Below are 22,790 nucleotides of genomic sequence, written 5' to 3' on the forward strand. Positions count from 1 at the left end.
CATCCTCCAGAGGAGGTGCTGTAGGACCCGTCCTCCAGAGGAGGTGCTGTAGGACCCGTCCTCCAGAGGAGGTGCTGTGGGACCCGTCCTCCAGAGGAGGTGCTGTAGGACCCGTCCTCCAGAGGAGGCGTTGTAGGACCCGTCCTCCAGAGGAGGCACTGTAGGACCCGTCCTCCAGAGGAGGCACTGTAGGACCCGTCCTCCAGAGGAGGCGTTGTGGGACCCGTCCTCCAGAGGAGGCGCTGTGGGACCCGTCCTCCAGAGGAGGTGCTGTAGGACCCGTCCTCCAGAGGAGGCGCTGTAGGAGCTCCTCAGGTTTACTACAACAAGCAGAGTGTGCTTTGAGTTTATTTACATTTAATGTCACAACAGTTTTAATCTGCTAGCATAAAAATCACTCTTTCTGTTTTGCATAATCGTTGAACCTTCGGCCTCCAGTCAGGATAGTGGTTTAAACTCAGGTGTTTGTGTCGCAGCCGCTGGCTCCTCCTCCTACCGTTCAGTCTGGGAGGCTCCGACACCCCCACAACGAACGGGAAGAGCACCGTCGTCATGGTAATGCTGAGTTAGCATCAGCACAAAAGCACGGCGAGTAAACTGGAATAAGTAGAATATCATGATAGCATCGTCTGAGTCTGAAGCCCCGCCTCAGCGTCCGTATCGAAGGCCGGCTTTCCCATCACTTAATCCCAGAACAATCCACGGACAAAGTTCGCAAAGACTCCAGAAGTCCAGGAAAACTCGTTGGGATGAAGACGAAAATCCACAGTTATGATTGTAGTCAGAAACTTGACACGGTTTAAGTGCAGAGACGGTTTCATGGGGGGAGGGGCTTATGATGGTGTAGAAAAGCGGCTGGAACGACGTCTACGCAAACACCTGCATGTTCCCCATCTGCGGCGGCTGCGCGCCCGGCTGCGCCTGCGCCTGCCTCTGCTCGGGAATGTGCGTGTGGTGGGCGGGCGCCAGCGCGTGGTGGGCGTTTCCCAGCGGGGTGGGGCTGGTGGTGACGTCAGACCAGTCCGAGTTGGAGTGCGGGGACGAGGAGGACCAGGCTTCGGGGGAGTCGGGGGAGGGGGTGAGGTATGGGTGCTCGCTGGGCGGGTGGGCCGACTGTCCCGGGGTGGTGCCCTCTGACCCCGCGGTGGTGTAGCTGTGCTGCGAGGGCGGGGTGGGGTACTTATCCACGGGGCTCTGCATGGTGGGGTAGGAGGGCAGGGGACGGGCCTGACCGTCCATGCCGCCGTGGCCAACGCCGTGGTGGTGCTGCAGGGGGTGGGGCATCCCGTGAGCCACGCCCATTTGGTCGGACATCTGGTACACGAGGCCGGCGCCGCAGTGCATGGGGCCCGGTCCCTGCTGGCCGTGGTTCTGGTTCTGTCCGTGGGACTGCTTCAGGAGGGGCTGGCCCGCCCCGGGGGGCATCATCTGGAATGTGACGATGGGGGGAAGCTGCTCCCGGCTCATGGTGACGTTCATGGGTGCCATGATGGCGCCCTGGCCGTGGTGCCCCCCCATGCCTGGGTGGCCCCCCCCCATCTGGTGCGAGACCAGGCCAAAGATGTGGCTGTTGTAGCCGTGCTTGCTCATGCCCGCCCAGCCGGGCTGCTGCCCCAGCATGTGGCTGACGGGGGGCAGCATCTGCCGGGAGGCGGGGCTGCTCAGCACGGTGGGCGAGGTGGCGGCAGTGGAGACGGTGGTGGAGGCGTCCCCCGTGTAGGAGTGCGGCGACTCCAGCGAGTCCACGGGCGACATGGTGACGGAGCTCTCCGGGAGCGCCCCCGCCGTCTTCACGCCGTTCGTGGCCCCTCCCCCAGCTCCTCCCCCATTTCCGGCCCCCGAGCTGGAAGCCTCCCCCCCCGCCGGCTTCTTTCTTCTCTTCGCCTTCATGTCCTTCAGCTCCTTGGCCCCTCCCCCCACGCCTGCCGCCTTGGCCCCACCTCCACCCCTCCGGCTCTTCTTGCCCTGGGGTCCAGGGCGCATGCCGATGTAGCCCCCTCCATTGGCCCCACACATCACCGAGGAGTTTCCCCCCGCCGCCATGTGGTTGGGCCCGCCGTGAGGGCTGTGCACCAGGTTGTACTGGTCCAGCAGGCGCACGATGTCGTGATGCATGCGCTCCTGCGCGGTGTCGCGGGGGAGGCGATCCATGTGGTCCGTGATGTCCCGATTGGAGTAGTGGTCCAGCAGAACCTGCGCCGCCTCAAAGCTGCCCTCCCGGGCGGCGAGGAACAACGGCGTCTCCTCCTGAGGACAGAGGAGGTCAGAAGGTCAAAAGGTCAGCCTCCTGAGACCGGCTGGTTGTAAAAGGATACTGAGGAGATCCTGGTGGTCATCGTCGTATGAACTACATTCGAACACTACTACTTGATACCGGGCTACCAACGGCCGATGACATCTTGGGGGCGATCAACGACCGTTTCGCCTGGCAAAAGATCTGTAACAACGTGGGGGTCGACGTCGCAGCTCCAATACCGACGTTGAGCAAAAGAAAGAGGAGATCCTGAGCTCCGTTTAATTAAATAACAATTTGATTCTTTTTATTAAACTTGTTATTAAACTCTTAACAGTAGAGTCGAGGGGCCTCTATGGAGCTAAAATTGAGTAATCGACTATTAAAATAGTCGATTAGTCGTTACTTGATATTATATGGAGTCAGAGTCTAGCAAAGCTGAAAGTTATAATGGCATTCTGCTAGATTTTTGGACTATTATGGCATTTATTTGTTAAGTTTTTTTACACTATTATTGAGTTTAGTTGATATTTCAGCTGCATGCTAGCCCGTTTTGGTTAGTTTAGGCTTTTTTCAGTGAGGCTAATTAGGCATTTAACTAATATTTAAGCCGTTTATCTTCAGCATTTTCAGCCATCAATTTCAGCGTTTTCAGGTGTCAACTTCAGTGTTTTCAGCTATTAACTTCAGCGTTTTCAGCTATCAACTTGAGTATTTCCAGCTATCAATTTCAGCGTTTTCAGCTGTCAACTTCGGCATTTTAAGCTATCAACTTCACTGTTTTGAACTATCAACTTCAGCGTTTTTTCAGCCGTCAAATTCTGCTTTTTCAGCTATCAAATTCAGCGTTTTGAGCTATCAACTTCAGCATTTTCAGCTATCAATTTCAGCGTTTGCAGCTGTCAACTTCAGCGTTTTCAGCTATCAACTTCAGTGTTTTCAGCTATCAACTTCACTGTTTTCAGCTATCAACTTCAGCGTTTTCAGCTATCAACTTCAGCATTTTCAGCTATCAATTTCAGCGTTTGCAGCTGTCAACTTCAGCGTTTTAAGCTATCAATTTCAGTGTTTTCAGCTATCAACTTCACTGTTTTCAGCTATCAACTTCAGCGTTTTTTCAGCTATCAACTTAAGCGTTTTTTCAGCTGTCAACTTCAGCGTTTTCAGCTACCAACTTCAGTGTTTTCAGCTGTCAACTTCAGCGTTTTCAGCTGTCAACTTCAGCGTTTTCAGCTATCAATTGCAGCGTTTTTAGCCGTCAACTTTAGTGTAATCAGCTATAAACCTCAGCGTTTTCAGCTATCAACTTCAGCGTTTTAAGAAATAAACTTCAGTGTTTTTTTAGCTATCAACTTCAGCGTTTTCAGCTGTGAAATTCAGCGTTTTCAGCTGTCAACTTCAGCGTTTTCAGCTATCAACTTCAGCGTTTTCAGCTATCAATTTCAGCGTTTGCAGCTGTCAAATTCAGCGTTTTAAGCTATCAATTTCAGTGTTTTCAGCTATCAACTTCACTGTTTTCAGCTATCAACTTCAGCGTTTTCAGCTATCAACTTCAGTGTTTTCAGCTATCAACTTCAGCGTTTTCAGCTATCAACTTCAGCGTTTTCAGCTATCAACTTCAGTGTTTTCAGCTATCAACTTCAGTGTTTTCAGCTATCAACTTCAGTGTTCTCAGCTGTCAATTTTAGCATCTTCAACAGCCAAATTCAGCTTCGGATTCACACTAGCATTATCGCAGGTAATGCTATATATTTAGTTTTTAGTTAGTTTAAAGCTAATTATAGTTAATATTTGTGCTTTACATCCAGTTTGCGGTGGACCAGATTTGTTGACTAATCAGGAAAAATAACCAGTGATAATTAGACTATTAAAATAATCGTTTGTGGCAGTACTAATTTGAAACCTAAATAAAACAAATTAATTATTATTTTTTTTTTGCTATTCTAGAATAAATTAAAATATTTTCAGCTTCAAATGTTCTGATTTTTAGGTTTCAAAACTGAAACTTTCAATTTCAATTTTTTTTTAAATTTCTAATCTTGTTTTCACTTTTAACTCTTTTTTTATTCGTTTTCAGCTAATAATTTTCGGGCGCCATATTTTTTCTCTGTAGCCAGACTCTCGTTTTCTGAGGTTCACTAAGCTTGTGTCTGAATTCCCTCCCTAACCCCTAACTACTAAACGTCTATATAGTGCTCTGGATTTAAAGGTAATTCGGACACGTTCATTAGTTTTCTTTTTTTTGTTTTTCTAAACGCCGTTTATGACGTCACCGATTTCACGAAGTCAAAATCAAATCAATACAAACATTTTAAGACGTTTATTTATGACTCCACTGTGTTCTGATGGGGAAAATGTGGATGTTTATTAAAATATTACATTTAAACACGTTTTTATTTTGAAATTGTTATTTTATTTTGAAATTGTTCGATTGTTGAGCATCGCTGCGCGCTACTTCTTCACAAAGACTTCTGGGAAATGTCCAGATTTTGGAATTGTAGACTCGGACAGCTCTAGAAAATGGCGAACACGCTACTTAGTGAGTGGTGAAGGAGTTCAGACGTGAACGGGCAGCACCTTGTTGTCCTGCATGTCGCGGTTGGCGCCGTTCTTCAGCAGCACCAGCGTGGCCTCCACGTTGTTGACGGCAGCAGCCCAGTGCAGCGCCGACTTCCCTGCGGAGGAAAACACACGGAGCTTTAGATCCTTCCCGAATCCCGTCTGCTCGGCTCTACGGCCCACGCCATGGCGCCTCTCTCACCGTGGTCGTCCACAGCGTTGATGTCGGCGTGGCAGTGGATGAGCTCCTCCACCATTCCCTCCACAGCTAACCGGGCCGCCAGGATGAGCGGCGTGGTGCCGTCGTTCATGCGGGCGTCCAGCTCCGTGGCTCGATTCCGGATGAGAATCTGTGAGGAGAGCAGCTTCAGTCTGACTGCGCAGTCGGGGTTCACCTGCTCTAGCTCCTCCCCCTCCTCACCTGGAACACCCCCTGAGCATCAGCGGCCACCGCGGCGTGCAGTGGCGTCCTGCCCATGTTGTCGTGAGCGTTGGGGTCAGCTCCGGCGTCCAGCAGCCTCTTGGCGGCGTCGGCGCGGGCGTAGCGGGCGGCCAGGTGCAGGGCAGTCTCCCCGGTGCGGTCCGTCTGAGCCATCAGCGACGCCCCCTGAGCGATCAGGTCCGAGATGATGCTGGGCCCCGGCTCGTCGCCGCTCTCCTCCTCCTCCTCGGCGTGCACGCTGCAGTCCAGGCCCCCGCCGTTCCGCAGGGAGGCGACCATCAGGGGGGTGAAGCCGTCTGTGGGGGGGCACGGGCATTTCTCAGGACTCTGGGGGTCAAAAGGTCGCAGACGACAGGGATTTAACTCACCAGGTCCTTTGACGTTGACATCCAGACAGCCCGCGTCCAGGTCGTCCTGAGGGGGGGTGTGGCTAATGTCGGCCGCTTTGCGATGCTGCAGGGTCCACTCCCTCTGGTCCACGCCGCCGTCCAGAGCGAGGGGCAGCAGAGGTTTGTCCTCCGTCTTTAAACGACAAACGCACGTTAGCCAACAGCGTGAGGCGTTAAAGTCACTGAAACCACGGAGAGGAGTTTACTCTGCTCTTTTTGGGCGGAGCTTCGTCTTCATGCCATCTCTGACTTTGACCTCCGTCCATCAGACCGCCGTCCTGCAACTTAAAGTTCCTGAGAAGACAAAAACAAGAGTTTGTACCTTTGGAGTTTGATTACTTATCACAGATGGAGAGGCGGAGCCAGTTTGATGAGGTCGAAAGTTGAGGGTCGGATTTTATTCATGAATTCTGACTGTTGTATAGAATATGTTTTTACAGTTCCTGTATGTTTGTCTTCTTACTGGATGTTTGAAAATTTCAATTCTTACTGTAAATTGTTAAACTGGATTGTAAAGAGTTAAAAAAGAACTCGGCTAACTAAGGGTTAATGTTGACACGCAGAAGTTACAACTAGAGTTATTGGGTTATCCTGACTAATCAATTCATTACATTGTAGCGTGTTGTTTAATCTCATTTTTGCGTCAGATAGAGCTGCCACGATAAGTCGACTGATGGACCATTAAAATAGTCAATCAGTTGTTACTTTATCATATGGAGTCAGAGTGTAGTAAAGTTGCTAGCTTTCTGGACTATTTGGGCATTAATGACTGATTTTTTTTTTGCTATTTATTTCAGCTACATGCTGTTTTGACTCATTTATGATTTTTTCAGTTTTTCCTGACTATTTCGGAGTTTGGCTAATATTTCTGCGGCCGGATGGCTCAGTGGGCTGTAGGGCTGCCATGCAGGAAACCTGGGTTCGATCCCCAGGGAGGCATTGAGCCCAGTCCTGTTTGGGTCCTTAGGAAGGAGCCCTGATGCTGCTGCCTAACTGGTTTCCCAGCAATTTTCAAATACAGGGTTGCGTCAGGAAGGGCATCCGGCGTGATTATTTAACTAATAAAATAATCATCTTTGGAAGTCCTAGTAACGATTAATTAAATCTAAAATAATAGATCATTCTAAAATAATAGACTAAATAATTAATCTCATGTCATCTCTGATTGGACGTCATCTCTGATTGGACGTCTCCTGGTTCCTCACTTCATGTCGAAGTCGTCCTGTCCCACAGGCTCCCTCCTCTTGTCGTTGGAGACGATGAACCCTTCGGGGAGCCACAGGGCGCCGTGTTTGTGCTTCCGTTTGACGGCCAGCATCCCCAGCACCAGGATGAGCAGAACCACCGCCACCCCCACCCCCACCAGGTACATCAGGTAGGTGGGCTCCGGCTCCTCTATCACCTCACCTGCAGGAGGCAGAGGTGAGCGCGGGGCACGATGGTGTCATGGCGAGTAGCGGGAAGACTTACTGGTCACGGACACCAGCGGGTACGGCAGCTCGGACTTCTTGATGTGCGCGGCTGCGATGAAGGACGCCACCTTCTCGGCGTGGGAGAAGCAGTGCGAGGAGGTCCGAGAACACTCGCGGTTATCGATGTCCAGGTGGACCAGAGACCTGTGCGGTGATGAACGTTCAACAACTGGATACGAGTGGTTCAGGCGTGAGAAGCTGATGGACTTACCCGATGACCTCCTTCTCCACCTCGCGCCTCCTCCGGCTCGCCTGCGCCTGCTGGCCGTGCTTGTCGATCACGCCGTAGTACGGGAACACCATGGGCTGGTTGTTGTCGTTGCGCTTCACCTGCACGTTGGTGCGCAGCAGGCCGCCGAGCGACCGCAGGAAGCCCCGCAGGTCATCCAGCAGCTCCTTGGGCTGCAGCCGCACCACGATGATGAGCGTCCCCGTGGCGAGCTCGGGGGTGATGTTGTCGGAGCAGTCCAGGCCGTCCCAGCCGCACGCCTCGTCGTAGCAGCTGTGGTCGCAGATGCCGTTCCCGTAGTGGTCTTTACAGTATTTGTCGTACCTGCAACAGAAGAACGTTAGCTCGGCCGGACGCAGCGGCGCTCAGCGACAACACGCCCACGTACTCGCAGACGCTGGGCGGGGCCTGCTGGCATTCGAAGCTGTCGAACAGGCACGCCGCGTTGTTGCACTCCTGATCGCATCTGCCGTTCTGGAAGAGGTCCCAGCACGGCACGCTGGCGGTGCAGTTGACCCACGGCTGCAGGCAGCTGAGCGAGCAGTCGCCGCCGTCCCACTGGCACTGGTGGTTGTTGCACTGGTTGTCGCACACTTTGTCACCCGACAAATGCTCGCACTGGGGGTCGGGGCAGGTGGGCGGGCTCAGCGACGCCCTCTTCTCGCAGAAGTGTCCAGAGAAGAGCGGCGGGCAGCGGCAGCTGTGCTGGAAGGGGTTGGCCGGGTCCTTCACGCAGGTGCCTCCGTTGTGGCAGGTCACCGAGCACCTCTGCTCGTTCTCGCAGAGAGGTCCGCTGAAGCCCGGCGGGCACTGGCACAGCGGCTGGCCGTTGTGGTGCAGGCAGCTGCCGCCGTTCAGGCAGCGCAGCCCCCCGCAGCTGTGGTTCTGCAGCTCGGCACACGTGGATCCGGTGTAACCCTGGAGAGCAGAACACAACTGAGTCTGGATGTGAGGAGAGAAGAGGCCGGCAGGTGCTCAGGAGTTACCTGAGCGGGGGCGGGCCCTCTGAAGCGTGCGGGAGAGACGTGGAGCGGGAAGTTAGCACAGAAATACAGCAGAAAAGATCTGACATTCAGGATCTCCTGATCCAATCTGTGAGTTCCAGACGCTGCCGCCTGATCAGACCGGATTTCTATTTTATTCTCATTATTATGATCAACTGTGAACGGATCAGAACATCTGATGGTCATAAATGCAGCAGAACACGGCGCTCGTCTGGGCAGGAGGCGCACAAACACCGTTTGTTAAAGTTAACGAGATGTTCTCACAATTACTGACTTACAGGATCAATAACTCTATTGATAAATATATTAAACTGTCAAAAAGTGTCTCTATTGGTTTGTCAAAACGCAAACAGCTAATGGATGGATGAAGGATGATGGATAGATGGATGGATGGATGAAGGATGGATGGATGAAGGATGATGGATGGATGAAGGATGATGGATGGATGGATGAATAATGGATGATGGATGGATGAAGGATGGATGGGTGAATGATGGATGGATGATGGATGGATGATGGATGGATGATGGATGGATGGATTATGGATTGATGATGGATGATGGATGATGGATGAAGGATGGATGATGGATGAATAATGGATGATGGATGAATAATGGATGGATCTTTTTTTATTAACATTGTTAAATAATTAAAAGAAGTAAATAAAATGCAAATAGGGAAATTATCAAATGTTTTCATGTAATTTTATTTCTTATTTTATTTATTTTCATATTGAATTGTACATTTTAATATTGAATACTAAGTTTTAAAATGTATTTTCATTTTAAAAGCCTGAACTACAAATTTAATTGTCAATCGCATAATACTTTGAATTAAAAACGTAGATACTGAAGGGACCCGAGTGCTAAAATGACACTAGCATCATAAGCTAACGAAGGCTAACGTGTTAGGCTAACAATCCTGAGTGAATCGTTTGTTCCAAATCCATCACCAGGACTAGCCATGCTAGAGCTAACATGCTAACGACCGTTCCAGAATCAAAGAGGGGCGGGGCTTTTCTACAGGAGCTGCAGAGCATAACGACATCAAACTGCAGAGACTTACAGCAGCTGACCAATCACAAAATTCAGCTGCCTCGTTTCAACCTGCAGGGGGCAGCACACAGACGGGTTTTGACTGTATTTTCAGGAATTAAACACGTTTATTTTAAATAGTCTAAAATGTGCCAACAGACAGGACTTTTAAAGTCTCATTTGTAAAGAAAATAAGTTAATTTAAGGTTTGGTTAGACTTTAAGTCACAAAGAAGTTTATCCATCAAACTATGATTTTCTGCCCTTTTTAAGACCAGCTACTTTGAAACCATCTAAATGAGAGTTTTATTTATAAATAAATCAAATGTATTGAACATGACAGTTTCAGTGATTCTGCACCTGAGGACCGTTTCTGTCACGTTTCAGAGGTTTGTTTCCTCATGAAGGAGAAGAAACGATCATCCGGGACGTTTTCCTTCAGACACCAAAACACCGACGGAGCCGAGGTAACCCCCCCACTGCTCCACAGGTGAGGGTGGGGGGGCACTTTTATCTACAGTGACATTTAATTCTTTTAGTTTAAAATAATCTTTTAAGATGATTTAACTCATCTTGTACTTTCAGGTAAATGACCCCCATATAAATCTGTTTTCGGTTTTAAACCAGAAGATCCGATTTCTGCCATAAATGAACAGAACTTACGGGCGGACAGGAGCAGGTGTATCCTCGCACGGAGCTGCTGTTCATGGAGCAGACCCCCCCGTTACGACACGGTTTGGACACGCACAGGTTCACCATGGACTCACAATGACGACCTGGAGGACCACAAAATTAGAAAACCCTCCCAAAGTCCAGACAAACTCTGATTGGCTGAAGACGTACCTGTGTAACCCAGGCGACAGAGACACCTGTAGTCGTTGACCAGCTCCACACAGTCCAGGGTACCGGGGCCGTGGCAGGGCGCCGAGCGGCACTCGTTCACATCGCCCTCGCAGTGTTCCCCGACGAACCCCGGAGGGCAGGAGCAGGTGTAGCGGCCCACGCCGTCCACGCACTGGCCCCCGTTCAGGCAGCGCGGCTCCGACGAGCCGGGCTGGGGGGCGCAGTCGTCCTCGTTGACCTCGCACTGCACGCCTGCGGAGCGCCAGGAGGACAAGCGTCAACAGAAGCCTCCCCGCCGTGACGACTGACCGGACGGCCGTCACAAACCACAACTGTGATGTCGACTAATCAACGATATTCTCTGACGGTCGGATCACTAAACTGGATGAAAAACACATCAACCACGGATTGCATTGGACACTTTTTTTGCTTTTTTCTTTCTTTTTTTATGCTTTCCACTTTTAAGCTCTGTTGGTGTGTTGCTATGGTAACCGAGTCTTCCTAAAACTTCCTGTGACATCATGACGCTAGAAAGAGCACGCCGCCATTTGGAGATAAAAAAAAACGTAGAAAACACTGATCGACTATTAAATTAGTCGTCGTCAATTTCAATAGTCGGCGTAGTTGAGCAATCGACTAATTGTGGCAGCGCTAATCGTGACTTAACCATGAATTAGTCTTATTAATCGATTTTAATCACAACTATCTTAATCTAGTAATTATTATAACACTACTGTGCGTCCCAAAGGGATTAATAAAGCTATGTCTAATGTCTAGATACTGTGCACGTGTGTCAAGGCGATTGCAGACGCTGTTTTAGACGGAACTCGCCGTCATTTTGAGATAAGAAAAAAATAAGACAAATCAACTATTAAATCGGTCGATTAGTCGCAACTTATCAACCAATTGACTAATTGACCATTAAATTTAATTTAGTCGTGACATATCAGCGTATCAACTAATAAATTAGTGAATTAGTTGCGATTTCGACTAATCGATCATTAAATCAGTCAATTAATCACAAATGATGGGGTAATCTATTAGCCGACTAAAAGTTGATTAGTCGTGACTAATCGACCATTAATTTAGTCAATTAATTGCCACTAATCTGCTAATCAATTAGCCAACTGTTAAATTAGTGGATTAATCTCGACTTACCGACTAATCGACTATTAAATTATTCGATCAGTCGCAACTTTTTTTGAGAGGAAATCAAACAAATGTTTTATTTTGAAAATCCGTACAGAGGCTCTTTGAAATGTAGTATTTTCAGATGTGGGAGGGGCTTCTCTCCTACCGTGCGTTCCAGGTGGGCAGGAGCAGGTGAAGCGGTTGATCAGGTTGATGCATCGTCCTCCGTTCAGGCAGGGCCTGGAGTGGCACTCGTCCACGTCGTACTCGCAGTTCACGCCCTGGAAGCCCGGTTTGCACTGCGGCAGAGAGACAGGGTTCTGGTGCCGGCTCGGTCCAGACGTGGACCCTCCCCCCTCAGAAAAGCCCTCACCGTGCACTGGTAGTTGCCCTGATAATCCTTGCAGGTGGCCCCGTTGCGGCAGGGGTTGGACAGACACTCGTCCACCGGGTCCTCGCAGTAGCTGCCCGTGTACCCCGGCTGGCAGATGCACTGATGGGAGTTCCCCACATTCTTGCACTGCCCGGCGTTCTTACACACATTCTCCACGTCCACACCTGACAAAGAGACACACCTTTACAATGACGCCACGACAGCCGAGGCTGTTCCTGAACCGCAGACGTCTCCAAGGATTCCTGAGGCTTCACGTCGTAAAAACTCGCCTTTTCTGGCAGCAAAGTTCTGGCAGGACATGTTTGGGACGTCGCAGTACAGCCCGGTCCATCCCGCCTGACAGCGGCACACCCAGGAGGTGGTGGACTGGGAGCAGGTGCCGCCGTTGAGACAGTGCACCCCCTTGCAGACGTTCACATAGTTCTGCAGACAGAGAGCGTTAAATGCAGACGCCGTCAGGATAGGGCCGTGGTTCCACGTGCGGCTGCAGCCTCACCTGGCAGTTGGAGCCGCTGTATCCCACCGGACAGACGCAGCTGTAGGTGCGAAGCCCGTCGGTGCAGCTGCCGCCGTTTTTACAGGGCTGGGAGTCGCACTCGTTACTCTCGTACTCACAGAAGAGCCCGAGAAAGCCCAGCGGACAGCGGCAGGAGAAGCTGTTGATGCCATCGACGCACGTCCCGTTGTTGAGGCACGAGCTGAGGACGAAAGGAAAGACTGTAACGCCGCGCGGCTCAAAGGCACTACGGCAGAGCCGCAACAACACACAAACAACCATCCACTGTTCCAGAGGACTGGACCGAGTCTGACGTCAGCATAGGAAACGGTTTATTCCAACCAGGTCAAGTCAATTAAGACATTTTATCACTAGATTTGAGATTAGCAAACATGTTGCTAACATGCTAGCGTGTTTGGCTAATTTAGCATCTAGTGCGGTGTTATGGGATAATCTTGAGTTAAGCTAATAATTTAATAATATGCTAACGTGTTTAGCTTATTTAGCATTTACTGGGCTTTTTTAGGTTATTTTTTAGTTAAGCTAATATTTTGCAATACGCTAACGTTTTTGGCTAGTTTCACATCTATTGGGTTTTTATAGCTAATTTGGAGTTTAGGCTAGTATTTAATCAATGTGCAAACGTTTCTAGCTAGCTTAGCATCTACTGAGGTGTTTTAGGATCATTTTTAATTAAGTTATTAATTTAACAATATGCTAATGTTTTTGGCTAATTTAGCAATCTACTTTTTTTTAGCTAATTTGGAGTTAAGCTAGTATTTTAACAACGTGTTTGCTTTTTTTTGGCTAATTAGGCATCTAGTGACGTTTTTTGGGCTAATTCTGAGTTAGGCTACTATCTTGGTATCTATTTGTTATCTATTGAAGTTTTTAGGCCTAATTTGGAGTTAAAAAGGTTTGTTAGCAATGTGCTATTTTTTTGGCTAATTTGGCGTATTGAGGAGATTTTCACTACATTTCCAACCATTTTTCCTGAATTATTTAAATCTTCCATTTCTCAAAGTCCTTCAGTGAATCCTCAAGTACTTTAGCAACTTTAGCATTGTGCAAATAGCTTTACATTTTTTTGTAAATCACTTCAACGATTACAGTAAGATTTTTCAGTAAACAGCTATTCAGCGACCACATTCAGCAACAGCATTCACTAGGGCGTTATTGCAGGTAATGGAACCCTTCTAGTTATTTATGAGCCTCCTTCAGTGTCCTACAACATCTCCAGAGAACCGTTTGTGTTAAATATTCAGTCAGTCTGTTTTTGCTGTTAAGACACATTTACTTAGTTTTGACTTGAGATGGGTACCAAACCAACATTCTGTCCCACGTTGCTGCTGGTATCAGTACATATTTTCAGTGCTTAATGTTGTGATCATTAAATAAAAACAATTTTACCATTTTATTACAAAAAGACGTGTTAATATTCAGGCAGAGGTTTTTTCTGAGTCATACTCTTTAAAAAATGATTCTAGTTCAGTCTTGAGATATATCGCGATATGTATCCTATCCTGAGACACGTATCGGGATACGTTTCGTGTCGCCAAGCTCATGCCACTACACACCCCTAGTTTCCATGGCAACCACTCTCACCAATCAGGAGTGAGCTTGTTGAAAGGCCACACCCCTTCAACCTGAAAGTTATTCTGACCAATAGATTTATTTCTACATTAAGATCTGTGGGATTTTGCAGTACTTCCTGTTAGGAACGGCAGGGTAGGCGGAGTCACTCAGTCCAGTTCTCATATACGGTTAAGCCCGTCCTGCAGGGACCCACCTCTCGGTGCATTCTGGGATGTTGTGCTCACACTGAATCCCCCTGAAGCCCTCGCGGCACGCGCACACGAAGCTGTTGACGTAGTCGTGGCAGGTGGCGCCGTTCCTGCAGGGGTTGCTGGCGCACTCGTCCACCTCCGTCTCACAGCGCTCGCCTTCAAATCCCGGACGACATTTGCAGGAGAAACCCGCGACTTTGTCCAGACAGGAGCCTCCGTTCAGGCAGGGGTCTGCGAGTGAGAAAATCCAGACTTCACATGTGAAGCATCATGTTTGCTGCTCGTGTTCTGAGTTTTGGTTGGTAGAGAATGAACTCTGATTAAAAACAATCATGGAATTTAGTTGAAAATATTTTTCCTTCAGTATGGAATTAAATTGGGGCCAATATTATTTGAAAATTAAATAAAATAAATTGAAAACAATATTAGTGTTTGGCAAAAAAAAGTAAAATGTCCAAAACTTTTTGCTTTTCTAAATTAAACGTAATTATTTTCATTTTCAAATGTTCAATTCTTAATTACTTATACTAAACAAACTGCACTACTGTCACAGGAAGTAAATAAAGCTTAAAAAGTGAAGTGTCAGTGAAGGGTTTCCCTTTCAAAGTAAAACTATCCAGGGATTTTGATTGATGAAAAAAGCATCAGACTGAAACCAGTTCACTGAAATAAGCTCTGAAAAACAAATGTGGTTTTAATTATACTCGATAATCTGAACAAAAACTATAATGAATATGACATTTATATCCCAATTTAAGATGAAAAAGTTCATAAAACAGTAAAACTTTGGAGCTGGGGGGTCAAACTCCAGGCCTCCAGCTCTAGAATCTATTACCTGGATCAGGTGTTTTCGGCCAATAAGGAGCTTCTATGACAGGTAGGTTAGAAAACAGGTAGGAGGCCTGGATTCTGACACGCCTTCTTTAGAACTTAAAGTGCTAAAAACAATTGATTTCTTTGTAAATGTTTGTTAAAATAAGAGTATAAACAATGATGAATAAATATTTTCAGCAAAAAGATTCAAAGACTGTATATAAAATATAAGACTGGGTTGATCAAATTGATTAATTGATCTAAGCTTAATAGATCAGCAATCGATTAATAACAGTAGAGATCGATCTAACGCAAAATACTAGCTAGCTTGATGCTAAGGTTTAATGGAATTTCTCATAGGACGGCTAATGCTAACGCTCGGTCGAGGTAAACATACATTCTGACTTAATGAACAACTTTATATGAACTCTCCTAAGGAAATATATTTTTTAAAGTCACTATTTTTGGCCTAAAACACAGTTTTTCTTATTTTTTTCTTCTTCTAGAATAAGGTGTAATGCTATAGTGTGATCTCCACCTAGTGGCCAAAGTGAAACTTCCTCCAGGAGAAGCAGAACAATCGTTGGAGTTTCTCCTTTAGAGAATCCATGTAACTCTGGATGATATTAACAACCTCAGTATTTCACTGATACATTTACAGTTTGTGATCTGGATCAGATTAATATGAAAGTCTTCAAAACATATATAGATTATTAATGTATTTCTAAACAAATGTGTAAACTGAAAATTGAATTGAGTCAAATTGAACTGAGAGGATTGAAAGAATAAAATAAAAGCCCCGCCCTAATACACCGGTAAGAATCGGATTGGTGAACGAATCTCAACGATTCCAGAAACCGTCTTCCTCCTCACTGGGTTTGCAGTCGTCGATGTCCGTCTGGCAGTTCTGCCCGCTGTACCCGCGCTGGCATTTGCAGATGTAGCTGCCCCTCCGGTTCTCGCACAGCCCGTCGTTTCTGCAGGGGTCGCTGAGGCACTCGTCCACGTCCTCGCTGCAGCGAGCGCCTGGTGGAGGACACCAAAATGAGCGCCGCGCCCCGTCAGCCCGTCCCGGTCCGTCACGCGTTCCTACCTTGCCAGCCGGTCGGGCACCGACAGGTGAAGGAGGTGTAGTCTGCAGACGGCAGGCAGACTCCGCCGCTCTTGCAGGGGTGAGAGGCACAGGGAGCCTGCTCCACCTCGCAGTGTTTACCTGGTGTGATGGGGACAGCGGGGTGAATACTTCCATGAGACCGCCGTTAGGACGGGGAGAGGGGGACCACTCACCGGTGTAGGGGGGGCTGCAGCGGCAGGTGTAGCTGTTGACCCCGTCGATGCAGACGCCGCGGTTCAGGCAGGGGGAGGAAGCGCACTCGTCTCTGTTCTTCTCACAGTTGTTACCTGCAGATCCAACACATGAAAGGTGTCACCTTTAAGCTGAGTTAGCATCAGGCTCAGTCTATAGGCTCCAAAAGGTTAAAAACTATTTGAAAAACTACCTGCTTGGTTATTTGGTTCCATTTTAATCAGCACCACTAGGGCTGGGTTGAAGAAGTCGATTATCGATTTTAATATATTTAAGCTTAATAGATTAATAATCGATTCACAAAAGATATACATTGATTAAGCACATAAAGCTAAAGTCCGTTAGCTTGATGCTAACGTTCAATAGAATGTCCCATAGGACGGCTAATGCTAACGCTCATTTTACCAAGAGAATTCCATCAGAAAAAAGGGATTCATTTTGCTGTGGAAACCACAAAAAGGTTTAAAGTGTAAACAAACCCTAAATCCACTTCTTTTTGTCTGTTGATCATTGCTAGTTTTTGGACAAATTAAAATTAACTTGTTTAATTCATAAAAAGATGGTCAAAAACTGTCTGTTTGCTGCCCCCTACAGGTTGAATCACAGTATTGCAGTATCATGCTCCATATTATTTTTTTTATTAAAATAATCAATCACTTTTGTCCAAAAACTACAAATAATGCTCAAAGTTTTATTCCACTGATCTAACGGCTCTAGAGGGTTCACGTTAAACCAGATGATCTTTGTCCAATCAGGGACCTGGATCTGGTAGTGACGTACGGATGGCGTCGTTTTTATTTTACGGAAAGACCAACCGTCTGAAATTGGATCACTGAGGAGAAATCAATAAAAGACATTTTGCATCAAGCCTTCTTCCAGCTGTAGGAGGAAGAAGAAGCCCCTCCCTGCTCGTCCAGTGTGAAGGGTGGCTTTACATTAAGCCCCGCCTTCTTTCTCCCCTTGGTTCAAACCTGATTGGCTGACAGATCATGGCTCGTTTAGGTCATAACGAGCAGGACAAACACACTTAAGTGTGATTTTGAGGAGAGATCAACTGATTTTAGAATAAATTATCTTAATTAGAAAATAATAAATTAAATCCACAGATTTTCCTTTTTCTAAAAGCCAAAAAAGGTTTTCAAAAAGACTCACCTGGACGTATGTTAAAAACATATGTCCAGGTGAGTCTTTTTGAAACTTTTTCTGCAAACAAAATCAGTTCCATAAACATTGTAACTTCCCTGTAAATGCAGAGTTGCGGTTAAACACGCCCTAACCAGGTGGTTCTTACCTGTGAAGCCCGGCTGGCACTGGCAGGTGTAGCCGTTGTGCCGGTCAAGACAGTTCCCGCCGTTCTGGCACGGATTGGGCTGACACTCGTCCTTCTCCTGCTCGCAGTGAGCGCCCACCCACCCCGCCTCGCACTCGCAGCGGTACCTGGGAAGGAGGGAAGCGAGCGTCCATGAGGGGCAGGTGGAAACTATAGGAGGAGGGCTGTAAGCTAGACAGAGAGCTCTCGGTGAGAGGGAGGGAAAGGGGGCGGGGTTGCTTTGACGGCCATATTTCAGAGGTGAAATGTCAAAGTGGAGGCTTCAAAGCAGACGCCAACTTCAGCCTCATCTGAATTTTACGCCTGTCGACCATCGTGGTAAAATCTGGAGAAAACTGAAGTTTAAAGGGTAACCAAACTCTAAATCAACTTTTATGTCTGGTGACCTCCTTAAATGGGACTTTAAACTTGTTTGATTCCAGAAAATATAATCAAAAATCGTCTGTGTGCTGCCCCCTACAGGTTGAATCCAGGTATTACATTTGAATTTTGTGATTGGTCGAACAATTTAAGTACCATGTCTTTGGCTGTGGGCGGAGTCAACATCCAACTTCCCTGTTTGGTTAACCTTTAAGTCAGGAGTGTCAAACTCAATCACACAAGGGGCCAAATTCAGCTTCCAGCATTCACACTAACTTTATCACAGGTAATCCTTTATATGTAGTTCAGAATTATGTTATAAAGTTACAGTTTTAAAGTTTTAAAATGTAGTTTTAGAGTGTTCAGTAAATGTTCATCCTGTATGACCTCAGGTGTGTTCTGGATTTAAGCCCCTGTGTGATTGAGTTTGACTCTCCTGCATTAAAGGCTTAAAAAACAATTGTCTTCATTTTTAGTTGGTATGTAGCTTAAACACTTCAAGATTACAGCCAGTGGTGGTTAAGATGTGTGTTTTACATCCAGTCGCCTCACGATCAATCAAAAAAATGAATCAAAGATTAGTCGACCATTAAGATAATCGTTTGAAGCCCCACTTCAGAATGAGAAAAAAAACAAACAAAACCAAAATTGTGTCAGTGACTTTTTTTTGGGTCTACCTCCAGGTACCAAGAGACCCACAGATCGGTACCGGTCCAAAGCCGGGGATGGTCTAACATTCCCACTCAGACCATAAATTAATTCCATGTTTCAAACGGTTGAACGAAATGCTGTTTGTGGCTAAAGTTAAGAAGACAAGATTCAATAGAGAAAATAATCCAGGACTGTTTAGAAAGATCTGGTAACTGAAAATTCTTACAAGATCATTGGTATAAAGTATACCTTAGCTTATATATTCTCCCTTTTTTATTTTATTTCTTCATTTCTTACTTTTGTTTGCACTTTTTTTATGCTAATTGTCAAAGTTGTTTATATGTTGTGACTAAAATTGTGTTTTAGTACATGAATTTTGTAGACATTGTGTGTACTTTTGAAAATTAAAATAAAGATGATTCATTTGTCTTTACTAACATCATCGATGAGTTTTAAACATGATTATTATCTCTCCAAAACTTCCTGGACTAACCCCAGCTGCTGCTCCACGCAGTCTCCGTGCACGCAGGGCTGGCGGGCGCAGTGGTCCGTCCCGGACAGGCACAGCGGGCCGTGGGTGTTGGGCGGGCACAGACAGTAGAAGCCGTTGACCTGGTCCATGCAGGTTCCTCCGCTCATGCACGGGTTGGAGCCGCACTCGTTGATCTCCACATCACACTTGGACCCTGTTCGGAGCAGAGCCGCTTAGAGGCTGAAGGAGCTCCGGACGCAGAGAGGTGCGCCACGGCGTTACCTGTGTATCCAGGTGAGCAGACGCAGCGGTAACTGTTGATGCCGTCCTGGCACTCCCCGTGCTCACAGGGGCTGTTGGCGCAGTCGTCCTCGTTGATCTCACAGTTCGAACCTGGACAGAGAAACGGTGTGGTTGAAGGTGTGGTGAGGGAGTCAAAGCAGTGATGCTTGTTCACCACCAGGGGGCGCCACACTACAAGCAACTTCCAGACCACAGGAGAGAAAAGAGAAGAAACCTTCAGGAGGAGAAGAATGCTGCAAACTTGGATGAAAAGACCAGAAAAGAGACAAGAGGACACCCCAGAGGACTGGAGGGGGCAGAGAGAGGGTAACTGTGGGGGGGTGTATCCGACACCCGCTGAAGGGAAGGGAGCACAGAGCAGATTTCAGTACCAGGCCCCGGGGCGGCACTAAGACTTAATACCACATGTCCCCAGCATGTGACTGCCCCCCCCCACACACACACCAGAAAGGAGGAAACTTGAACTATTTCAGGCTTAAACTCTCAGAACCATTCTCCCTCAAATCTCTGACCCGATCCGATCTTCTAGATCACTACGATCACGCTCAAACACGGTTCAATTGTTAACCTCCGTTTTCTGTCACGCTGACCGGATCAAACCAACCGAGACGTCACGAGGTTTCCACTGCTGCTCGTTTGGGACGAGTCGGTACCGTTTGGATTCGTGATCATGAACTGGCGCTTTTGAATCGATCCTTCAAAGACGCCCCATAAACATTGAGGTCACGGCGAGCGCCTGTCTGAGACGCTTCACTTCCTTCTTCCTGACCGTCGGCGTTTTGAGGTAAACATGGATTCCAGCGAGACCCGGATAATAAATCCCAATAAATATTGTTATGGTGATATCAGCCTGTGCGATACACACATCACAAAAGACAACAACCACAAACCTTCAGTTTTTACACAAACACGATCTCATGGCAGCTTGAAGTATCTAACATTTCCTTTAGTTCAGCTGACCAATCAGATGCATCCTGTTCATGTTAGAAACCTGCCTCCTTTTTTAGACGAGGATCATTTGGAATTCATTTTAAATTAGGTTCAATTTTATTTTAATAAGTTGCAGTTAAATGGAAATTATGTTTTAGTTGTTTTTTGTTTCGCAGTTTTTCATCGTATTGCAAGTCACTTTACTGTCACTTTAAAATACGTCTCAGTTTCATCACTTGTAACCACTGAGACATTTCTTCCTTTTTTATACTTCACGAATGTTCCTGCACAATAACTTTGGGTTTTTTAGTAAATATGTGACTCGTCTGATTTTTTTTAAACCTCTGTTCATATTAACCACCTCTATTTCTATCTGTGATGCTGCTGTAACACTGGAACTTCCCCACCATGTATTTAAAATAAATAACCATCCTAACAAGTGAACAGCTTTTTTCTGTTTGAAAATACGACCAGGTCCTTTCTAGTTTGTCTCGCGCTCCTCAGACGGCTGCGTCTAATTCAGGCTGAAGCTGGAAAAGTGAAGAAGATGAAACTTTGGTTGGTGATTTTATGCGCATATATGCAACTTAAAATTTATGAGCTACAATCAAAACAGTAAAATAAAGAAAAACGAACGTTAAACAAACAAAAAAGTCCAAAGCACATAACCTCAGAGTGAAATCTATTTCTACAGAGTAAATCCTCATCTAAAAATGTCGACAGCATGCTCCTCTTGTTGTTTTAAACTGCTGCATCGGTACATTCCATTGAGGAAAACAACAGTAGGACAATGATTGGTACATTGTTGAATTGTAAAGTAGGTGTTAAAAGGTCTTCACGGACCCATTGATGAAGTCTGCTCCCATTGGCTACCCGTCATGTGTCAATCAAACCCCCCAGACGTTCGACGTCAGACCCACAAACGCTTATTGAGCCATCTGATTGGTCAATTTATAACTCTAATAACTTGTGATAATAGAAACAAATCTTTAAAAAAAATTAGGATTAGAAAAAAGAAGTTAATCAGAAAGCAGCAGAGGAAGAATGATTATTCTGAGATATAAAATGACTGAGAAATAACTGTCTGTTTCTCAATGTAAGTCAATGGGACTTTGGCCTTTTTGGAACCCAGTGGTACTTCCTGTATGGAACAGGAAGGAGGGGGGCTTGATCAGTCCAGTTATTTTATATACAGTCTATGGTCCAGAGCATTTATTCCAGAAGAAGAAACAATGAGGAAAAATTATGTTTTAGACCACAAACGGTTACTTTAAAATATTTTCCTTTAAACGGAAACATTCTATATAAAGATGTTCATTTAGTCAGAATGTATGTTTAGGTCGACCGAGTGTTAGCATTAGCCATCCTATGGGAAATCCCATTATATGTTAGCATCAAGCTAGTGGACTTTGGCTTTATGTATTTGGTCGATCTCTATTTTTATAAAATGGATTCATCAATTGTATCAATCCAGCCTTTCCGACCAATAAATCTCACAAGGAAGAAACCTTTGTCTAAGCCACAACACAATGTTTGCCAAAATCACAATTTCTAACCTTATTTTGAAAAAAATCACATTTCTGATCATTCTCACCAGTTTACAGACTCTCAGATGGACTAATGTTCGTTTCTTTGGTTCAGCCGAGCGTCCATGTCCAACAGGAGACTCTGATGTGGATCAAACGTCCACACGAGTCACCTGAGGAGCTCACCTGAGGTTCCGGGCTGACAGTTGCACTGGTAGGCGTTGACCAGGTCGATGCAGCGTCCCTGGTTCTGACAGGGGTTGCTGTGGCACTCCTGCACCTGGATGTTGCAGATGGATCCCGTGTATCCCGATTCGCACTCGCAGAAGAAGGTGGCGATCCCGTCATGGCACACGCCATAGTGACACGGCGCCGGGGTGCAGTCATCGATGTTCTCCTGGCACAGCAGGCCGGTGAAGCCTGGACAGGAAGCGGTTAGGAGAGAACGGCCGGTAGGACAGGCGAGCTTCAGGACGGTGGTCGGATCGGCTCACCTTCAGCGCATTCACAGTCGTATCCGTTGGGTCTGTCGATGCACTTGGCGCCGTTCAAGCACGGCGTGCTGGAGCACTCATCGATGTCGATTTGGCACACCTCGCCGCTGAAGCCTGAAAGGATCGGACAGAACGGGTGAGCCGCGGCGGCCGGATCTGACGGGGAGTTTGTTAAGACGGCGGCGCTGACCTGCGGGACACTCGCAGACGAAGTGGCTGACCTGGTCCAGACATTTCCCCTGGTTCAGACACGGCGAGCTGAGGCACTCGTCCACCTCGATCTCACAGTGACTTCCCGTGAAGCCTGCAACCAAACGAGGTCAAGGGGGTGTGGCCAGTCGGCGGACTGACCTCCTGCAGGTCGGGTCTGCTGACGTGCACCGTGACCTTACCGCTCATGCAGATGCAGCTGTACTCCCCGATGCGGTCCAGGCAGGTGCCGTCGTTCTGACAGGGGCTGGAGGCGCACTCGTTGACGTCTTGTTCGCAGCGAGGCCCGGTGTAGCCCTTGGCGCAGTTGCAGGTGAAGGAGCCGTCCGTGTTGACGCACTGGCCGCCGTGCTCACACGGGTTGGTACCTGAGGAGGAGGAGG

General features: G+C 47.1%; 1 protein-coding gene across 2 annotated transcripts in view; it reads right to left on the reverse strand.

Moving 5' to 3' along the window:
• Window positions 1–6: 6 nt before the first annotated feature.
• notch2 (notch receptor 2) overlaps window positions 7–22,790 on the reverse strand; it is a 55,146-nt gene continuing 32,362 nt past the window's right edge. For both annotated transcript variants that reach the window (XM_024258956.2, XM_024258957.2), the window contains 27 exons: window positions 22,590–22,775; window positions 22,388–22,501; window positions 22,198–22,311; window positions 21,890–22,123; window positions 19,227–19,337; window positions 18,966–19,158; window positions 17,423–17,568; window positions 16,113–16,226; window positions 15,919–16,038; window positions 15,699–15,851; window positions 14,015–14,243; window positions 12,226–12,427; window positions 11,999–12,152; window positions 11,709–11,893; window positions 11,502–11,634; window positions 10,205–10,456; window positions 10,025–10,137; window positions 7,713–8,242; window positions 7,307–7,648; window positions 7,094–7,239; window positions 6,829–7,030; window positions 5,830–5,917; window positions 5,603–5,756; window positions 5,214–5,530; window positions 4,995–5,142; window positions 4,811–4,908; window positions 7–2,247 (listed from right to left, as the gene is read on the reverse strand). In XM_024258956.2, coding sequence (XP_024114724.1) covers window positions 868–2,247; window positions 4,811–4,908; window positions 4,995–5,142; window positions 5,214–5,530; window positions 5,603–5,756; window positions 5,830–5,917; window positions 6,829–7,030; window positions 7,094–7,239; window positions 7,307–7,648; window positions 7,713–8,242; window positions 10,025–10,137; window positions 10,205–10,456; window positions 11,502–11,634; window positions 11,709–11,893; window positions 11,999–12,152; window positions 12,226–12,427; window positions 14,015–14,243; window positions 15,699–15,851; window positions 15,919–16,038; window positions 16,113–16,226; window positions 17,423–17,568; window positions 18,966–19,158; window positions 19,227–19,337; window positions 21,890–22,123; window positions 22,198–22,311; window positions 22,388–22,501; window positions 22,590–22,775 — 6,158 coding nt within the window. In that variant the 3' untranslated portion in view covers window positions 7–867. The remainder of the gene's footprint in view (window positions 2,248–4,810; window positions 4,909–4,994; window positions 5,143–5,213; window positions 5,531–5,602; window positions 5,757–5,829; window positions 5,918–6,828; window positions 7,031–7,093; window positions 7,240–7,306; window positions 7,649–7,712; window positions 8,243–10,024; window positions 10,138–10,204; window positions 10,457–11,501; window positions 11,635–11,708; window positions 11,894–11,998; window positions 12,153–12,225; window positions 12,428–14,014; window positions 14,244–15,698; window positions 15,852–15,918; window positions 16,039–16,112; window positions 16,227–17,422; window positions 17,569–18,965; window positions 19,159–19,226; window positions 19,338–21,889; window positions 22,124–22,197; window positions 22,312–22,387; window positions 22,502–22,589; window positions 22,776–22,790) is intronic.

Source organism: Oryzias melastigma, linkage group LG4 (genome assembly GCF_002922805.2).
Source record: "Oryzias melastigma strain HK-1 linkage group LG4, ASM292280v2, whole genome shotgun sequence".
NCBI classification, from domain to species: Eukaryota; Metazoa; Chordata; class Actinopteri; order Beloniformes; family Adrianichthyidae; genus Oryzias; species Oryzias melastigma.